The sequence below is a fragment of the Sturnira hondurensis genome, unplaced genomic scaffold, assembly GCF_014824575.4.
Source record: "Sturnira hondurensis isolate 20B ecotype Veracruz unplaced genomic scaffold, ASM1482457v3 Scaffold0008761, whole genome shotgun sequence".
NCBI classification, from domain to species: Eukaryota; Metazoa; Chordata; class Mammalia; order Chiroptera; family Phyllostomidae; genus Sturnira; species Sturnira hondurensis.
In genome coordinates this window covers 3,054,401-3,074,685 of record NW_028081392.1, presented here as the reverse complement: position 1 = coordinate 3,074,685, position 20,285 = coordinate 3,054,401, and the positions used below count along the sequence as shown (strand labels likewise).

General features: G+C 41.9%; 1 protein-coding gene across 9 annotated transcripts in view; it reads left to right on the top strand.

Moving 5' to 3' along the window:
- USP54 (ubiquitin specific peptidase 54) overlaps nucleotides 1-10,749 on the top strand; it is a 148,612-nt gene extending 137,863 nt beyond the window's left edge. For all 9 annotated transcript variants that reach the window (XM_037055915.1, XM_037055918.1, XM_037055911.1 and 6 more), the window contains 3 exons: nucleotides 3,224-3,342; nucleotides 7,662-7,848; nucleotides 9,457-10,749. In XM_037055915.1, coding sequence (XP_036911810.1) covers nucleotides 3,224-3,342; nucleotides 7,662-7,848; nucleotides 9,457-10,013 — 863 coding nt within the window. In that variant the 3' untranslated portion in view covers nucleotides 10,014-10,749. The remainder of the gene's footprint in view (nucleotides 1-3,223; nucleotides 3,343-7,661; nucleotides 7,849-9,456) is intronic.
- The last annotated feature ends 9,536 nt before the right edge of the window (nucleotides 10,750-20,285 follow it).

Here is a 20,285-nt window from a genome sequence, read left to right as displayed (position 1 = left end):
GGAAACTCCTTTGTAGGTAACTGTCTCCTTTCCTCTGGTTGCTTCTAGAATTCTCTCCTTTACTTTAATTTTGGGTAATGTAATTTTAATGTGCCTTGGTGTGTTCCTCTTTGGGTCCAACTTTTTGGGGACTCTCTGAGCTTCCTGGAGTTCTTGGAAGTCTATTTCCTTTGCCAGATTGGGGAAGTTTTTCTTCATTATTTGTTTTCAATTTCTTGTTCTTGTTCTTGTCATTCTGGTACCCGTTTAATTCAGATATTGAAACATTTCAGGTTGCCCCAGAGGTTCGTAAGTCTCTCTTCATTTTTTTGTATTCTTGTTTCTTCATTCTGTTCTGATTGGATGTTTATTTCTTCCTTTTGTTCCAAATCATTGATTTGAGTCCTGGTTTCCTTCCTGCCACTGTTGGTTCCCTGAATATTTTGCTTTATTTCACTTTGGGTATCCTTCATTTGTTTTTTCATTTTTTAACCAAGCTCAATCAGTTCTGTGAGCATTTTGATTACCAGGGCTTTAAATTCTCCATTAGATGGGTTGGCTATCTCTTCATCACTTAGCTCTCTTCTGGAGTGTTGCTTTGTTCTTTCATTTGGGCCATATTTCTTTGTCTTGGCACACCTGACAAGTTGTAAGGGGGCGGGGCCATAGGTATTCACCAGGGCAGGGCAATCCTCTTTGTAGCGCTGTGGCACTGTTTGTGGGGGAGGGATCAGAGAGGGAAAAGTGCAGCTGGCCTGCTCACCTCTGGTGCACTTTCGAATGAACTCTCTGGTGGTGAGACTGGGAGTTTCTCCTACCACGGTCACCGTAGTCCACAGGCAGCTCTGAGTTTCAGTTTTGCCTTCAGCCAGTCCTGCCTGCCTCCTCACTGTGGTTTTTCTCAGCTGGCCCCACCTCACCTCAGGTTCTTACCGGTCTGGTTGTTCTGGTTGATTATTGCTTTAATTCCTTGGTTGTCAGAGTTCCATGCAGTTTGATTTTCTGGCACTTCTGGTTGTTTGTTGATTTTAGGTTGGTTGTTATCATACTTTTGGTTGTACAAGGAAGCGAAGGGTTTCTACCTATGCCTCCATCTTGGCTGGAACCTTATTTATTTATTTGTTTATTTATTTATTTATTTTTAGAGGAAGGGGAAGGGAGAGAGAAAGAGAGAGAGAAACATCAATATCTGGTTACCTCTTGCTGGCCCCCTAATGGGGACCTGGCCCACAACCCAGGCATGTGCTCTGACTTGGAACCGAACCAGCAACCCTTTGGTTTGCAGGCCAGTGCTCAATCCACTGACCCACACCAGCCAGGGCTGTAGCTGTAATTCTTAAATCTGACTGCCCATCATAGTCACCTAAGGAGTGGCTTTAAAAAAAACCAGAGAAATAATTTTAAATAAATGGGATCAGAGCACACATGCTATTTTTATTGTGGACAATTTTATTGTTTATCTTTCCTCCCCTCACATCAATCCCTACCTTTTATTCCCCACCTTCCCAGGTAATAATATAATTTGCATATTTCTCTATTTTTCTGTTTATAAAATCTTATGCAGGTCTACATTCACAGTGTTTTGGGGGGTTAATATTATAGGTTTTTTTTCTGTTAATAATACTTCATGAAAATCCCTCCAAGTCATCTTGCTTAATTCAATTATTCTTTTTAGTGGTGGGCAATATTTGATATTGAGGATACCATAATGTATTTAGCCATTCTCCTATAGATGGGCTTTACTTTAATTCTTGGCTACTGTGAACAAAGCTACAATAAACTGGTAGTTTTGCTTCTTATTTCTAGTAGTAAAATTGTTGGGTAAGAGGGTAAATATATTTTCAACTTTAATTGATATTTCTAGATTGCATTTCAGGAAGACTGTAACATGTTACATTGCATAAGCAGTGCCTTAGTATATTCTCCTACACTTTTTAAAAAAATTCTCACCTGAGGATATGTTTATTGATTTTAGAAAGAGAATAAGGGAGAGACAGAGAGAAGGAGACATTGATGTGATAGAGAAACATCAATCAGTTGCCTCCTGTATACACCCCAGCTGGGGACTGAACGCACCACCTATGTATGTGCCTAACTGGGAATTGAACCCACAACCCTTTGGTGCACAAAACAATATTCCAAGCAACTTAGCCACCCAGCCAGAGAGGGAATTTCCCACACTTCTAGAGGAAGCCTCTTAAAAATAAATATTCCTGTGCTCTAACCACAAAGATTCTGACTCAGTACGTCTGTGTAGAGATACAGGAAGTCATACTTTTTAAAGCTCCTAGATGAATCTGAGGTGGTTTTAGAACCACTGCATTTAAATTCCAGAAAGCATTAAAAGTAAATGGACTTCTAGCTTAATATCAGCAATATGATGCTTTAGCCTGATGACATATATTAGAATCAAAATATCAAGTCAACACGTGAACTGGCTATAGATACAGATGTATCTAATACAGGTCAAGGGCATGTGCATCTTCAGAATGGAAGGCTTAATTAATTGTACTGGGGCAAGCCCCTTGGGAATCACATGTCCAGTTTGGAGCAGCTCTTAACAGCCTAGCAATATTTTGAGGAAGAGATAAGCATTTATAGATTGTTTAGAATTTTTAGTAATTGAGAGAAGCTAATGGAAATAAAAGAGTGTGATACATACAAAATGTTGCTGAAGAGCTCCTGTTCATAATAATAGGAAGCAAAAATTGAGAGACTTGAATTTTAATAATGGTTAAACTACTTACTACCTGTCAGACCATGGAACTCATTTCCATGTTATGTAAAACATAACAGAAGATTTGATAGATGATTACTATGATCATTTTTGTTTCTAACTAGACTGGATAATAGTTTCTTTGTCATCACAGATGCTCTAGAGAATCACTATGTTGGAAAATTTCCTCTGTATATATTTTAAGTCTTGGACCCAAGTCTGACTGAAGCAAAGTTAATTGTACTTAAAAAAATGAAATGAGGCAAGATGGAGATATTCAGCTGTCTCCACAGGGCCCCTTCTCTACAAGGCTCTTCAAGGCCTGTGCTCTGAGGCCCTTGTGACATATAAGAAAACTATGCCTATCTGAAACTGTTGTTCTGCATTCCGAGAGCACACCCTCCAGTAGATCAGGGATGCATATTAGTTGTTTAATGAAACAACTCCTGAATTTTGTACTGCCAAGCTCAGAGTTTAGGCTTCAAGAGAAGGGAGGACTTCAACTTACATTTGTCTTTTCCTCCTAAGACTCCGCAGATGGCATTGGAAGGAGGTTGCACTCAGCCCCTGGCCTTGGTCTCTCAAAGACCCCAACAGCAGAAATGGAGCACAATCTCCATGAAGCCAACACAGTGCCTGCTTCTCAGGTAGCAGTCTCCAGTGCCAAAGCACTGGGCATGGGATGTTATGTTGGGGAAGGAATTGGGGAGAGATAGGAGTGTGGCAGGGTTAGTGGTAAGGCAGGGGCTTGGTAATGTGGTGCTGTTAGAGGAGAACAAGATCTATGATTGAGCTGCTTTTGAATGAGAGAAGATTGCCACCTAGGTACTACCTTTCAAATATATCTAATTCAGATCTCTACCAGTGAGTTTTACCCTATTCTCTCCCAAATTCCTGGAAACAGGGTCTGGGGGAAAACCCCAAGTGTGGCATTACGTGTTTGCTTATGTGTGACAAAGTGTATTTGAAGGCTACACCTTGTCAAAACCCCAGCAGGAGTACAGAGCAGATGATAAGTACAGTGCAGAGAATTTTTGCTGCATCTCATGCAATCTCAGTGGCAATGTTGTCTTAGAGAGGGAGGAGACCCCAGTCTCTTCCCACAGTGTTGTAAGTAGAATCAGTGTCTTTCTATTCAGAGCACCCCTTTTCTCTTGCTAGGTAAAATATTGTGCAAGTGAAGAGGCAGAAAAAATTGAAGGTTGTAATTTGGGGGAAAGCAATCAGCAAAAATGAGGTCACATAGTCATTATTTTATTGACCCACATTTAGTTGGAGCCCAGAGGAATGCCCCTTCCTTGTAGTTGTTCTGCAAGGTGTATTTTAGGGCTCCCCAGTGAGAAGAGTCCTAGTAGCCTTGAGAGGAGTGTCTGAGAAGCAATAGCTGCAGATTGGGTAAGAACCCATTGCACTGATCAAAGGAAGAGGTGGGATGAATATCGTTTCGCCTTTTCCACCTCCCCCTAGTACCTTATTGAGTGAGGTCCAGTGTGCTTTCAAGCTGGAATAAAGCATGTGCATTAGCAAATATGGAAAATGATTTTTAAAAATTCCCCTCCTGAGGCCTTTCTTACATAATTAATGCAGTAATTTGTGGGTGAAATGGACAGGGACACCCGAGTCAGCAGAGATCAACAAATTCAAATAGTTCCAGTGGCTGGATTTATAAATTGTGCCTTTTGAGAACTTCACCCACTTACCCAAGGCAAGTTGAGTTTTCATTATAATAGAGGTTAGGACACAAAGCATCAGTGCATTGAAACTTGTTCACCAGGTTAGCTGAATAAAAAATTTAAAACACATTTTAAATATGCGGTATAAAAATTAAAAGGTGCAAAAGGACATAGAATGAAAACTAAGTCTCTGTTCTACCAGTCCTTCAGATCCAGTTTCTCTTCCCTGGAGGAAGTCATTTTTTCCAATCTATTATTCATCAGTCCCTGAATAACTCTGAACAGTTTGCTGTTCTTTTTGGAAAAGGTGGTAATTGTTTGGCCAGCATGTCTTCTATACCTTTAATGCATTTAATGGCGAATTGTTATTTTCTAGGAGATTTGACTTGCTTTCTTCTGACTCCTGTATTATTTATTTATTCATTCATTCTTTTAATTGCTTACTGAGCTTATGTTCTAGGTACTGTGCCAGGTGCTGGGGATATAGTAGCTGGTGAGCTAGATGTAGTCCCAGCTCTCATGGACTTTACAGTGTACTGGCGACAGATAAATAAACAATTCTAATACAACATGATAGAATTTAATGCTATGGAAGTATAATAGAAGGAAATCTAAAGTAGGCTTGAGGAATAAAGGAAAACATCCTGGAAGAAGTAAAAAAATATAAAGGGACCTGAAGCAGATGTTAACTGAATTAAAAGAAGTTTGGTATAGAAAGATTAGAGTCTGGCAAGGGAAGGATGGAGAGTATTGACTTGTGAGACTAGAAAGGATAAAACCAGGGGTTATACCATGAACCACAGTAAGAAGTTTGGGAGGATAGTGAGAAGTGGACATACTGGAGAGCCAATTAGGAAGCAAAAATCAGTGGGACTTGGTGCCTGCCTGCCTTGATATGGGGAAAGGAGAATCAAAGTTCTTGTCCAGGAATTATGGGTTGATCGATAATCAAGTATTTGAGGGAAGAGAAGCAAGTATATATTTGAGGGAAGACATACATACAATTTAGGATATACCGGATGGGGCAAAGGAGGTTTACAGTTCTATGGAAAATAATATAATAATTAATAAATAACAACACCAGAATGGACTGTTTTGTGTACTCATAAATATAAACCTACTTTTGCCCCACCCTGTATTAAACTTGAGTGGAGATATCTTGTAGACCTTTGGATATGAGACATCTAGACTTGAAATTGAGATTTGAAAATCATACCCATTGAAAAGAGGAAGACTATTGTGAAAGAGATGAGCCAGGACATATCCCCAAAGGGTATCAGATTTAAGATGGTTCTTCTAAAGAACCACCTTAAAAGGAGACTTAGTGAAAGAGATCAGAGAGAGAAGGAAAACTAGCGAAGAGTATCACTCTTCTCTGTCTAGAAGAAAGGAATAGTTGGCTGTGTCACATGCCAAAAGGACCTGGTCCTTAGGCTGTATGGTAAATGCCTACTATGTGCCATGCTATGGTAGATGCTATGAGCATTCTGATGAAAGAACACAAATTGTGTCCTTAAATAGCTTACAATCTCATAAAGCAAATAAGATATACTAGCATATATTATTTTATTTAATATTTATTAAATGCCTGTGATGTTACAGGTGTCATTCAAGGTGCTGGGGATACTGGAGTGAAAAGAACTGTATTCTACTAGGAGAAAAAGACAATAAACAAGTTAATCCTAGACAATATATGATAAAGAAGAATAAAACAAAGCCAGAGGATAAGGAGTAAAGAGGTAACAGGGTTATTCTCAGGGTTATTTTTGATGGAATAGTGAGGGAAGCTGGCTTTAAGGAAGTAACATTTGATCAGAAACCTCATTGACATCAAGGTGTGAGCCATGGAAAGAACATTCCAGGTAACAGAACAGTACATGTAAAAGGCCTGAGGTGAAATGAGTGTGATGTATTTGTGGAACGTTAAAAAGGTTGGAGTGTAAAAGTGCAGGAATGGCCCCAGATACGTGAGAAAGATTGGCATTGCCATATTACTTAGAGACTTGCAGGCCACAGTGAGGAGGTAGTGGGCTGGAGATGGGAAGATCAGACCAGAGGTTGTTGCCATGGTCAAGTTAAGTTGAAATATGAAACCTATGGGTAGAAACGACAGTATTTGGCAAAGGCAACTAATGGAATAATGCATGAAAAGTGCAAAATCAAGGGCAATGTAAATATATTAATCTGGGTGACTTAAGAAAATGTGGTACCTGGAAGATGAGTTTGGAAGAATGTTGGTTCAACTGTGGATATAATAGTGTTTCAAATTTTTTTAAAAGATTTTATTTATTTATCTTTAGAGGGGAAGGGAAGGAGAGAGGGAGGGAATATCAATGTATGGTTGCCTCTCGTGAGTCCCCCACCAGGAACTCACCTGCAACCCAGGCATGTGCCCTGACTGGGAATCAAACCGTGATCCTCTGGTTCACAGGCCTGTGCTCAATCCACTGAGCTACACAAGCCAGGGCTAGTGTTTCAAGTGTTAAAGGGGATATTTCTGAGGTTTTGCCACAAAAGTGAGTGACTGATGGAGTGTAGAACAGGACATAAGCATCAGTGAGTGCCAACTTGACAAGGAGAGAGTGGAATGTAGCAATGGCAGGAGAGAAAATGGAGTAGTAGAGTTTTGTTTTGTTTTGAAGATTTTATTTATTCATTTTTAGAAGGGAAGGGAGGGAGAAAGAGAGGGAGAGAAACATCAATATGTGGTTGCCTCTTGAGCGCACCCTACTGGGGACCTGGCCTGCAATTCAGGTGTGTGCCCGGACTGGGAATCGAACCGGCAACCCCTTGCTTTGCAGGCCAGCATTCAATCCACTGAGCCACACCAACCAGGGCGAGAATTCTTGATTGTACACTTAAGGAGATATATTTGGTTCCTAATATTTTGATAGAGTATAGAATTTTCTTTCTCAATCCCAGGCTTTCTGAATTTCTCATTTCTTTTCTGTTTTTAAATTTCTATCTGTCTCTCTAATTCTACTGTTAGCATTAAGGAGTTTGCTAAAGATGTAGATGGAAGGGTTGGGAAGAAAAGAGCTATGAGGAAGACAAGTTAAGAGAAGACAATCTCTCTTAACACAAGTTTGGTGTCCCCAGTTAATAGTGGTCCGGATGTTTCGTAGAGTGACTAACAAGAATAGTGACTGAGTAAACTGAGCACCTTTCCAGAATACAGCATGTTTGCACTTTAGTTCCCTCCTTCCCCACCACTTGCCTCGCTGTGTTTACCCAACCATGTCCTGCTGTATGTTAATTCTCATCTCTGTGTTTTTTTGTCGTCTCATTATAAGGATTCATCAAACACGAGGAAAAAGGCTTTGGAAACCAAGCACCGTTGTTCCAGCTCCTCTTCCCTCCCTGTCATCCATGACCCTCCTGTGTTTCTCCTTGGTCCCCAACTCTACCCACCCCAACCACAGTTCCTGTCCCCAGATGTCTTGATGCCCAGCATGGCAGGGGAGCCCCATAGACCCCCAGGTAACTCTCCCCTCAACTGTAATATTATGTGCCAGAATGTGGTACCTTTCCAGGGACATAAAGGCTCAAATTAGTACTCCTATAGGTATGTGTGTATGTGTGTCCCAAGGTGGGGTTGTAAAGGGATATGAATTACTGCTTTAAGATCAAATAGTCATCTAGATGAATTGTGATTGAATCATTTCTTGGGCAATATAGTTCTTCAGCTAAAGGTCTAGAGTTCCTAGAATCTAACCACCCATGAAAATGAACTGCTTCAATGGGAGTTAATATCCATTCTTTAGAATCCCCCCTAAAACGGAAGTGTCATCTCTATTAGTTTTCTCTCCTTCTGACCCCTAAGCCTCAGTTAAGGAATGGCCTATGGTAGACTTAGGAAGACCCTGTATCTCAAATACCCATGCCATGAATAAAGACCCAAACAGTCCTGGGGAAGGTGGGCAGCATTAGTCTGCTTTCTCCATAGCAAGATTTGCTTCTTTCCCCCTTCATGGGCTGAATCTATAGTTTAAGGCAGTGATCCAATTTGGAAATGGGAGGTAATACTAGCATTCAGTTGGTAGAGGCCAGGGATGTTGCTAAACATCCTGCAATGCACAGGGAAGTTTCCCTGCACTCCCTTATCCCCCAAAGAAAGAATTATCAGCCCAAAACATCACTAGTACCAAGGCTGAGAAACCTTGGCTTATAGATATAAATGCCCCAGGGCAGAGGGTCGTTGTGGTTCTAGAACAGAAGATAGAGTAGTATTGTTGATTATCTGTGTCTAAATTTTAGGAAGCTTTGGATAAATAGGCCATCTGGGTAGGTGGACTTTCTGTTACTTTGTGGAACAATCCAGATAGCCAGCTTCCTTTGATAGTTGTTAGGGGCATCTGATGATATAAGCAGCATTTATTGCAGCCTATTCTGCTCCAAATGCTGTTGTCAATACAGAGGAGAAAGAAGGCAGTACTTCTTCTTTCTCAAAGAGCTCAGTACTTAGTCAGAATACGCATACATAGATACATACATTTAACAATATAAGACAGATATTGATGGGATATGAAAAATAAAGAATTGGGAAGTGTTTTTAGATGTGATTCTTTTAAGTCAAGGGGACTTAATATATAGAAAAGGCACTTCACATTGTATATGTGGGAGGAGTGGCATGAACAAAAGCAGAGATCTCAGAATGTGCAGGAATGTGACTGGAGTAGAGGCACCATATTAAGAAAATGAATGATGTTTTGGAGTGATGGCTCTAGGAGTAGAGTTGTCACAATGAGAATATACATTTGCAATATTCAAGAGCCATTCTGGAGTGTGTGTGTCTGTGTATGCATGCGCATGTGTTGAAGTTGAAGGATTATTGTGGAATGAGGTAGAAGTATGGCAGCATCTAAGAGACTATTTTATTTGCCCAGGTTGGAGGTAAGATACTTGATTTGGATGTATATTAAGAGTTTAAAAAAAAACGAAATTAAAAGCAAAGCTAGGTTTCTTCCTTCCCTTGTGTGTATGTATGTTCCTGGAGGGGTGGAGAGTTGGGAGGGACAGCCTGGAATAGTCCTCTCGGAAGGAGAATGGTTTACTGAAGATGCTCAATCTTTGGGTTTCTTTTCTCAGGAACTTCAAGGAGTGCCCAGCAGTTTCTGGCTATGTGTGACAGGAGTGAAACTTCCCAAGGGGTCAAGTACACAGGAACGACTTGGAACTATCGGAGTCTCCCCCATTGTTCCAGAACAGATGCCTCTTGGGGACCATGGTCAGAGGCCAACCAGCATATTGGGGCTAGATTCCTGACTACTTCAGGGTGCAGGACTCAGCTAATCCACTCTGCCACACTACCAGAAAGACACCAGGGCCTTCACATTCCTCATGATCAGTCTTGGGGGGGTCTTCTCCATTCACCTTCCCATCCTCCCATTGTTCACCCTGTGTCTCTATCATCAAACAGTCTTCATGTACCCCTAAGAATTCGGAATTCGGGTCCTGTTCCAGGGTCTCGAGCCCCTGGTCCTCGAAGAGTAGATATGCCCCCAGATGATGACTGGAGGCAAAGCAGTTATGTCCCACAATCTGGGCACAGGAGGATAGGGGGACAAGAGTTTCTGTTTGTTCCAGCAGATGCTCCTGGAAGAAAGCAGATCAGGGCTAGAGCCCTGCAGCACAGTAGGTGGTAAGGGCCACCCCTTTCCTTTCCTGGAGCCACAGCTTTCTCTGTTCAGCTGTACTGTGGCAGAGTTCATACCGTACATCCCTGCCAGGGTTGTGCTAGTCTCATCTCATCATAGAGCGGGCAGTTTCTCCTAGGGATGCCACATCTAATGTGATGTGGCTGCTTGAGAAGGAATATTGGAAATTCCAATTTCCATTCACCTAGCAAAGAGAAGTAGCTGCTATTTAGGCCTTTATTTGAGCCATTTTAAAGACGAATCCATGTTACTCTGGACACTAGTCATTCCTTAGGTCACCATTTTATTACTGGATACTTTATGTTCCTACTTGTACTTAAGCCCTCATCCCTGTTCCTCTACTATCTTATCAACTTCTAGTCTTTGTTTTATCCACCTATGTCTATTACCTGTCTGTCTTCCCCATCACCCAGTCTTAGAGGGACATGTAGCCCTATGGTCACTGTCCTGACCACAGGGCAGTCCTCCTACCCAGGTATTGTAGACTGTCAGCCTTCCCCGTGCCCCCAAAACTTAGGCCTAGAAAGTGGAGCTTCCAACATTTGCCCTCTGAACAATGGAGTTGGGCATACTAACACCCTTCTTTCTCAGCAGCAGAGTCATTACTGCCACTTGCTCAGTCACTGTTGTAAACCCTCAGAGTCAGCTGAACTATTTTAGGGCCAAACATACTGTTTTTGTAAGGTATTTTTCATTAATAAATCTATAAGATAGTTCTATTTAATTCCTTGTCATTTAATTGTCTTATAAAGCCCTTTTGGGCTGGGGGAAGATGGCAGCCAAGTACGTGGAAGCTGAGTTCACTGGCTCTTGCTCCCAACTCAGATTTACGACTGATCTTCTGACAAATAATCCGAACAATGAACAGAATCTTAGCTGATATGAAATTTTGAAGCCAAAGAGTAGAGAAGATGCCTCACAATGGGTGGTAAGGAGACTTTATAAGTTGAAGGGGAAACACTGCATGTGTGGTGCCTGCAGCAAAGGAGAGACTAGTCAGAAATCTCAGCTTCGTGACTCCCTCCCCTCCCAGGGCAGGGAGCCCCAGTCCTTAATAGCAAACCCCCAAACCCTGGTAGGGAGGGACTTTGGAGTATATATAGAGTGGAGGAAACCCAGGCTACACACACACACATACAGCCAGCAGCATTCCATAACCATAGCACTAAACGTCAACCAGGAGAGTGCCATAGAGAGGGACTCTGTCTCCCCAAACCATCAGGGTTGCGCCTGGGTTGGATGGAGGCAGACTGGCCAGCCATGACCGTTAGAGACTTGGTTTTTTGGAGAGGTGGTGTGCACAGAGAACCAGACAGTGACTTAGTGCTGCATTGGGGATGCCACAGAGAGGCTTTTTAAAAGGGGAGCAGAAGCCTGCTGGGCAGGGACCCCACACACAGCTGCTCTGCCAGCAAAGGGACAGTGTGAAAGCACAGTTAACTCCCACTCAAAACAGCTGGGTGGGGAGATCAGAAAGTTGCATGGTGAAAGGATTTCTGGGTCCCAGCGCAGTTAGCAAGCCAGGGGCTGTGCAAAAACAGTTCAAGACTGTCTACTGTGAGGGCAGTGGGCTGGGAATTAGATGGGCAAGAGTTGAGCATCTGAGATTACTTACAGCCAGGCAGAACCCCCCTTCCCTAGCACAGTTCAAACCTCTGGGAAGGGAAGGATGTACCCAGCCCCCACCTCCTGTTGGATTGCAAGTTATGTATCCAGTGGGGAAGTTCGGCAGAACAGTCAGGCCAGGCTCAAGAACCCCCTGCAGGGTGTGTATCCGCAGGAAAAAGACAGGAAGAGAAACTCCAAAGGGCCCCATTTTGAACTCTCAGGGAGTCAAAATACACTGGTTCCTACAGCCCTATTCCACTGGTGCCAGGAAGGCAGAGAGACCAGAAATCAGTGCAACAAGGAGTAGTCAGGGCCCCATCCAGCCTTGGCTCGCACACAGAGCTGCTGTCAGCACCAAGCAAGAAAGAGCTAACCCTCTTACACAGAGGGTTACACAGATTGCACAGATTGCCCCTCCCTTGAAACAGACAGCTAGTTCATCAGAAACTATACAGTATTGGAAATAAGCTGGGACAGACCAAGACTGGTGGTAGAGGAACAGGGGAACACACCAACAGTTTTCCCAGAAGACTGAATAGCTCCTCCGAGGGGAGACCCAGGGCTCCCACCCTCCAGATTGCAGTAGAAGCCCCCTCTAGAGGCAGGTGAAGGTGTTACATGTGCTGCCATAAGTTGGATGACCCACCCCTGAACCTTGAGCTGATAAAAAGCAAGAGGAGGATCCAGACCGAAGGCAAACACCAAATTCTGCTGAGACGAATTCCACCTTGTTCTTTTTCAGTATTTGCTTAATTTTTTCTTCCGTGTATTCTTTTAACATTTTTTCTTTCTCTTCAATTGTATTCCAACTAATTCACTATTTTTGTTTTTTATTCTTTTTATTTACATTTCATTTTATTTTTCTTTCAAATCTCACATTGTATCCTTCTCTTGTCTTACTCCATTTTGCCTGCTTCCTTCTCATTCATATTTTCATTTAAAATTTTATTTTCCCCCTTTCTACATCTTGTTCTTGTTTCTTACTCTTTCCCCTCCCTCTATCCTCTCCAAATCATTCTTCTTCCTTTAGTCAGCTCACATTCTTTTTCCCTTTCTTATAATATTCTTTCTTTCCACCTTTATTAATCATTGCTTGTTTAGCATGGTTATTGCAGTTATTGCTGTTTTCAATTTTATTCCTAATTTTATACTATTTTTAAAATTTCAAATCTCAGGGTAATCTCCCCATCTTATTCTATTTTGCTTTCCTCCTGTCTTTGCTTATCTGAGTTTCAATTTTTATTTTTTCCCTTTCTTTGCCTGAATTCTATTCCTTACTTTTATTATTTCTCTTCCCGCTGTCCTCTCAAAATCATTTTTTTACTGTAGTCATCTCAGATTTCTTTTCTTATAATATTCTCTTTTTTCCTTTATTATTCTTTGTTCACCTGTCATTTTTATTGACTCTTTTGAGGTTTTTCTTCGTATTGTTCCTACTGGCTTCACTTGAAAAAAATTTTATTCCAAACCTCATAATATGCTTCCATTTTCTTACTCCATTTTGCCACCTCTCTTCCCTTTTTAACGTAGGTTATAAATTTCATTTTTTCTTTTTCTTCACCTTGTTTCTATTCCCTACTCAGTACTTCTCCTCCCTCTCAAAATCATTTCTTTCTTCTAGTCATCTCATACTTTTTTCCTATCTTATAATATTCTTAATCTCTTTCCACTTTTATTAATTTTTCCTCATTTGCTGTTGACATTGCTGATGTGGTGGGGTATTTCTGCTGCTGTGGGTTTGGCTTTCTGGGTAGTTTTGCTTTCTTCTGCCAGCACCTGTATGACAGCATACCAGATGTGGTGGGGATTCAGACTCTCAGTGAGCCTGCCAGAGGGGAGAACCCACCAACGAATGACTCGTCAATAATCAAAGTCCAAGTACAACAAGAGAGCTCACATAATCTGAATAAAGGGCATACCTAGAGCATCCAGCTCAGGAGATCAAAGAGACTGAACTACTGAGTCTCACAGAAATCTACCACAGAAGGCCACCCAGGAAGACAAGGAGTCAAAGCAGAGCAATCTGATGTGCAGAAACAAAAAGTCATCTAAAACGGGGAAACGGAGTTGTTACAGAATAGCCATGGGGATGTAGAGTACAGTATAGAAAATGGAGTAGCCAAAGATTTTATATGCATGATCCATGGACATGAACAATGTGGGGATTGCCTGAGTGAGTGGGGAGTGCTGGGTGGATGGGGGCAAAGAGTTAAAATTGGGATTACTGTAATAGCATAAACAATAAAATATAATTTCAAAAGAAAAAATAAAATGGGGAGACAAAGAAACAACCCCCAATTGAAAGGAATGGAAGAATCCTGAGAAAAAGAAAAATTAAATTGAGGCAAACAATCTATCAGACATACAGTTTTAAAATAATGGTTATGAGGATGCTCAAGGAACTTTCTGGGAGCTACAAGGAGCTTAGTGGGGATTACATCAACACAATAAATGACATAGAAACTATGAATAAGAACCAGGAGGAAATAAAGAATACAATATCTGAAACGAATAATACACTAGAAGGAATTGAAAGCAGGCTGGATGAAGCAGAGGACCAAATCAGCGAGCTGGAAGACAAGGTAGAGAAAACCACATAGCAACAGAATGAAAAAAAGAATGAGGATAGTTTAAGAGAACTTCAGGACATCATGAAACATAACAATATTCACATCATAGAAATACCAGAGGAAGAAAAGAATCAAAGGATAGAAAACCTGCTTGAAAAAATGACAGAAAGTGTCTCTAACTTGGTGCGAGAAAAAGTAACAAAAGTTCAGTAAGCACAGAGGGTCCCAATCAAAATGAATGTAAAGAGGCCCACTCCAATTATAATTAAAATGGCAAAATTTAAAGACAAAGAGGGGAGCCTAAAGGCAGCAAGAGAGAAACAGCTAGTAACATTCAAAGGAGCTACAGTAAGGTTATCAGCTGATTTCTCAACAGAAATACTACAAGTCTACAAGAGAAACAGTACAACCACTACAAGGAAATGACATGAAATATTAGAAGTAATGAAAAGCAAAGACCTACAATCGAGACTACTATATCCAGCAGGACTCTCATTTAAAATAGAAGGCAAAATAAAGAGCTTCCCAAACCAAGAAAAAAAAAAAAAAAAACAACTAAAAGAGCACACCTCCACCAAGCCAGCATTGCAAGAGATGCTAAAAGGACTTCTTTAGAAGAAACAGAGAGAGAGAAAGAGGAACAAAGGTACAATGGGGAAAAATGGCAATGAAGAAGAATTTATCTATAATAACCTTAAATGTTAATGGATTAAATGCTCCAATCAAAAGGCACAGGATAGCTGAGTGGATAGGAAAACACAATCTGCATATAGGCCATCTATAAGAGACCTACCTCAGAACAAAAGATCTACACAGGCTGAAAGTGAAAGAATGAAAAAATATTCCAAGCAAATGGACATGAAAAAAAGCTGGGGTAGGACTTCTGGCCAAGATGGAGGCATAGGTGGAAACACTGTGGCCCTTTCCACAACTAAATTTAAAGACAGCTAAGTTTGAGAAACAAAGACGCAGCCAAAACAGTGAAAATTGAACTCTACAGAAGTCCAACAACAAAGATCCTCTCAGCCAGATTGGTAAGAGGGGCGGAGTCAGCGGCAGAGCGGGGTCGGGCTGGAAAGATCATTGGGTCCCACTGACTCAGAAGCAGGGGCGGAGGCGGTTGGTGGATCCCAGGCCTGGGGTGGCGACAGGCGGACCCAGTGAGGGAGGGCGCAGGGCAGATGGGTGCACCCAGTGAGGGTGCAGTCACACATTTGCGCACAGATAAACCAAACAAAGGAGAGAGCAGTGAGACAGACCACTCAGGCTAGGGCCCCAGGGACAGGAATTAGAGCCTGAAAGCACCAACTGGAAAGAATTTCTCAGGGTCAAGGGGCCAGGAGAGGCTCCTAGGCCCACAGAGAGTTTGTTGGAGAGACCCACGGGGTCCTAGAGAGTACATGGGCCCACACACCTGGGAACCAGCACCAGAGGGGCCCAATTTGCTTGTGGGAAGCTGCAGAGGGAGAGAAATCTGAGAGAGAGCGGAGCGGAGCAAAGCGCCATTTTTTCCCCTCTCTGACCCCACCCACACACACAGCATCGCAACCAAGCAACAGGGTCGCCAGGCCCTGGTGAACAACTAAGGCTCCGCCCCTCAAACATAACAGACCAAACAGACCAAACATTATGACTCAAGAACAGCTCAAAGCTCCAGAGCCTATAATTCTAAGTGACCAAGAAATAGCCAGCATTTTAGATGTGCAGTTCAAAACACTGCTGATCAGGATGCTCACAGAATTGGTTGATTTTAGCCACAAATTAGAGGAACATATGAGAGCCAAACTGATTGAAATGAAGGGAAATGCACAGGAAACCAATAGTGATGGAAACTAATCTGGGACTCAAATCAAGGGAGTGGACCAGAAGGAAGAAAGAAACAACCAACCAGAAAAGAATAAAGAAACAAGAATTCAAAAAATGAGGAGAGGCTTAGGAACCTCCGGGACATCTTTAAACATTCCAACATCCGAATTATAGGGGTGCCAGAAGGGGAGAAGAAACAGCCACGAGTGGAAAACTTATTGGAACAAATAATAAAGGAGAACTTCCCCAGTCTGGCAAAGGAAATAGACTTCCAGGAAATTCAGGAGGCTCAGAGAGTCCCAAAGAAGTTGGATCCAAGAAGGAACACACCAAGGCACATCATAATTACATTAGCCAAGACTAAAATGAAGGAGAGAATCCTAGAAACAGCAAGAGATAAGGGGACAGTCACCTACAAAGGAGTACCCATCAGACTGTCAGCGGATTTCTCAAAAGAGACTTTACAAGAAAGAAGGAGCTGGAAGGAAGTATTCCAAGTCATGAAATCCAAAGACCTACATCCAAGATTGCTCTATCCAGCAAAGCTTTCATTTAGAATGGAAAGATGGATAAAGTGCTTCTCAGATAAGATCAAATTCAAGGAGTTCATCATCACCAAGCCCTTCTTATATGAAATGTTAAAGGGACTTATCTAAGAAAAAGAAGATAAAAAATATGAACAGTGAAAGGACACCAAACTCACAGTTATTGGCAACCACACCTAAAACAAAAGCAAACTAAGAGGACAGCTACATCGGGAGCAGAACCATAGAAATGGAGATCACATGGAAGGCTAGCAATAGGGGAGTGGGAGGAGAAGAAGGGGGGAGCAGGTACAGAGAATAAGTAGCATAGATGGTAGGTAGAAAAGGGGGAGGGCAGGAATACTACGGAAAATACAGAAACTAAAGAACTTGTGACACATGGACATGAACAAAAGGGGAGGAATGGTGGGGGAGGGGTGTGCAGGGTGGAGGGGAGTGAAGGGGGGAATGGGACAAATGCAATGGCATAATCAATAAAATATATATTTTTAAAAAGCTGGGGTAGCATACTTATATCAGACAAAATGGACTTCAGAACAAAGGCCATAACAAGAGACAAAGGCAGTCACTACATAATATTTAAGGGAGTTGACTTCCGCCAAGATGGAGGCATAGGTGGAAACACTGTGCCTTCTCCCACAACCAAGTTTGGATACAACAAAAGTTTTGGAGAACTAAGACACACCCAGAGACCAGAAAACCGAATTATACGGAAGTCCGACAGCTACGTTCAACGAGGACGGTAAGAGAGGTGGAGCCAGCAGCGGAGCTGGGTCGGGCAGGGCAGACCTAGGAGCGCAGGCAGCCCAGAACTAGTCGGGGTGCGGGGCAGACTGACCAAGGTCGCACATTCGCGCACAGTGAGACGGACCACGCAGGCCCCAGGGGGCAAACCCAGTGGTGGAGGGCTGACAGCGGTGGCACACTCGCGTGCAGTGGAGCGAGGCGCGTGGGCCTGGTGACGGTGGTGGCTGCGGTGCTGGTGGGGGTTGAGGCGGCGGGCACCGGAGGGAAGCCATTGTCCCTCTTTGACCCCGCCCCCACATACAGCGTCACAACCCAGCGACTGAGTTGCCCTGCTCTGGTGAAAACCTAGGGCTCCGATCCTGCTACTTAACAGGCACGAACAGCCCAAAAGATGGTGCAAGAGGAACTCAAAGTCCCAGAGCCAATAACTCTAAGCGACCAACAGATTGCCAGCCTCTCAGAAGCCCAATTTAAGACACTATTTATCAGGATACTCACAGAATTGGAGGAACATATGAAGGCTAAACTAATTGAAATGAAGGGAAATGCACAGGAAACCAATAGCGATGGAAAGGAAACTGGGACTCAAATCAATGGAATGGACCAGAAGGAAGAACAAAACATCCAACCAGAAAGGAATGAAGAAATGAGAATTCAAAACAATGAGGAGAGGCTTAGGAACCTCCAGGACATCTTTAAACGTTCCAACATCCAAATTATAGGGGTACCAGAAGGGGGAAAGAAACAGCCACGAGTGGAAAACTTATTTGAACAAATAATAAAGGAGAACTTCCCCAGTCTGGCAAAGGAAATAGACTTCCAGGAAATCCAGGAAGCTCAGAGAGTCCCAAAGAAGTTGGACCCAAGAAGGAACACACCAAGGCACATCATAATTACATTAGCCAAGACTAAAATGAAGGAGAGAATCCTAGAAGCAGCAAGGGATAAGGGGACAGTCACCTACAAAGGAGTACCCATCAGACTGTCAGCGGATTTCTCAAAAGAGACCTTACAGGCAAGAAGGGGCTGGAAAGAAGTATTCCAAGTCATGAAATCCAAAGACCTACAGCCAAGATGGCTCTATCCAGCAAAACTTTCATTTAGAATGGAAGGACAGATAAAGTGCTTCTCAGATAAGGTCAAGTTCAAGGAGTTCATCATCACCAAGCCCTTATTATATGAAATGCTAAAGGGACTTATATAAGAAAGAGATGATGAAAAACATTAACAGTGAAAGGACAGCAAACACACAGTTATTAACAACCACACCTAAAACAAAAGCAAACCAAGAGGACAGCTAGATCAGGAGTGGAACCATAGAAATGAAGAACACATGGAGGGTTAGAAACAAGGGGGTGGGAGGAGGAGAAGGGGGGAGAAGGCACAGAAAATAGCATAGATGGTAGGTAGAAAATAGATAGGGGGAGGGTGAGAATAGTGGGGGAAATATAGAATCTAAAGAACTTGACACACGTGGTTATAAACTAAGGGGGGGGAGAATAGTGGGGGAGGGAGTGTGCGGGTGGAGGGGAATGAAGGGGGGAATAGAACAACTGTAATGGTATAATCAATAAAATATATTAAAAAATAAAAAAATATATTTAAGGGAGCTGTCCAAAAAGAGGACGTAAGCCTTGTAAACATATATGCACTAAATGTAGGAGTACTAAATATATAAGGAAAATATTGGAGGACTTTGAGAAGGAGATCAACAGCAATACAGTCATTGTAGGGGATTTTAACACTCCACTGTCAACAATGGATAGATGTTCCAAACAAAGGATCAACAAGGATATTATGGCACTGAAAGACACCCTAGATCAAATGGACTTAATTGATATTTACAGAACATTTCACCCCAAAGAAGCAAAGTATATAATCTTTCAAATGCCAATGGATCATTTTCAAAGATAGAATATGGTAGGACACAAAACAAGCCTCAACAAATTCAAGAAAATTGAAATCATATCAAGCATCTTCTTGGATCACAATGGCTTGAAACTAGAAACCAACCTCAAGGAAAAAACTCAAAAACATTGTTATTATATAGTGAATGGGTTAACAATGAGACCAAGAAAGAAATCCAAAAGTATCTGGAAATGGAAGAAAATAAATACAAAATAACCCAAAACCTATGGGACACAGTGAAGGCAGTCCTGAGAGGGGAGTTCATAGCAATAGGCCTACCAAAAGAAGATAGAAAAATCTCAAATAAACAGCCTAACCCCATATCTAAAAGAACTAGCAGCACAAAAACAAACAAAGCCTGGAGCAACCAGAAGGAAGGAAACAAATAAGATGAGAGCAGAATTAAATGACACAGAGACTTAAAAAAATATCCAAAGAATCAGTGAATCCAGGAGCTAGTCTTAGAAAAGGTAAACAAAATGGACAAACCTTTAAACAGACTCATCAAGAAAAATAGAGAGAGGACCCAAATAAATAAAATCAGAAATGAAAGAGGAGAAGTAACAGCTGATACCACAGAAATACAAAGGATTGTAAGAAATTGCTATGAACAACTATATGCCAGGAAACTAGAGAACCTAGGCAAAATGGACAAATTTCTGGAACCATACAATCTCCCAAAACTGAATCAAGAAGAAGCAGAAAACATGAATAGAGTGATGATAACTAGCAAAATGGAAACAGTAATCAAAAAACTAACAGCACACAGAAACCTGGACTGGATGGCTTTACAGGCAAGTTTTACCAAACATTCAAAGAAGAGCAAACACCTATCCTTCTCAAACTATTCCATAAAATTCAAGAATAGGGAAAACTCCCAAACTCTTTTTATGAAGCTAGTATTATCCTAACTCCAAAACTAGGTAAAGACACAACAAAGAAAGAAAATGACAGGGCAATATCTCTGCTGAACATAGATGCTAAAATCCTCAACAAAATAATGGCAATCTAGATCCAGCAGTCAAGTAGATCATACACCACAATCAAGTGGGATTTATTCCAGGGATGCAAGGTTG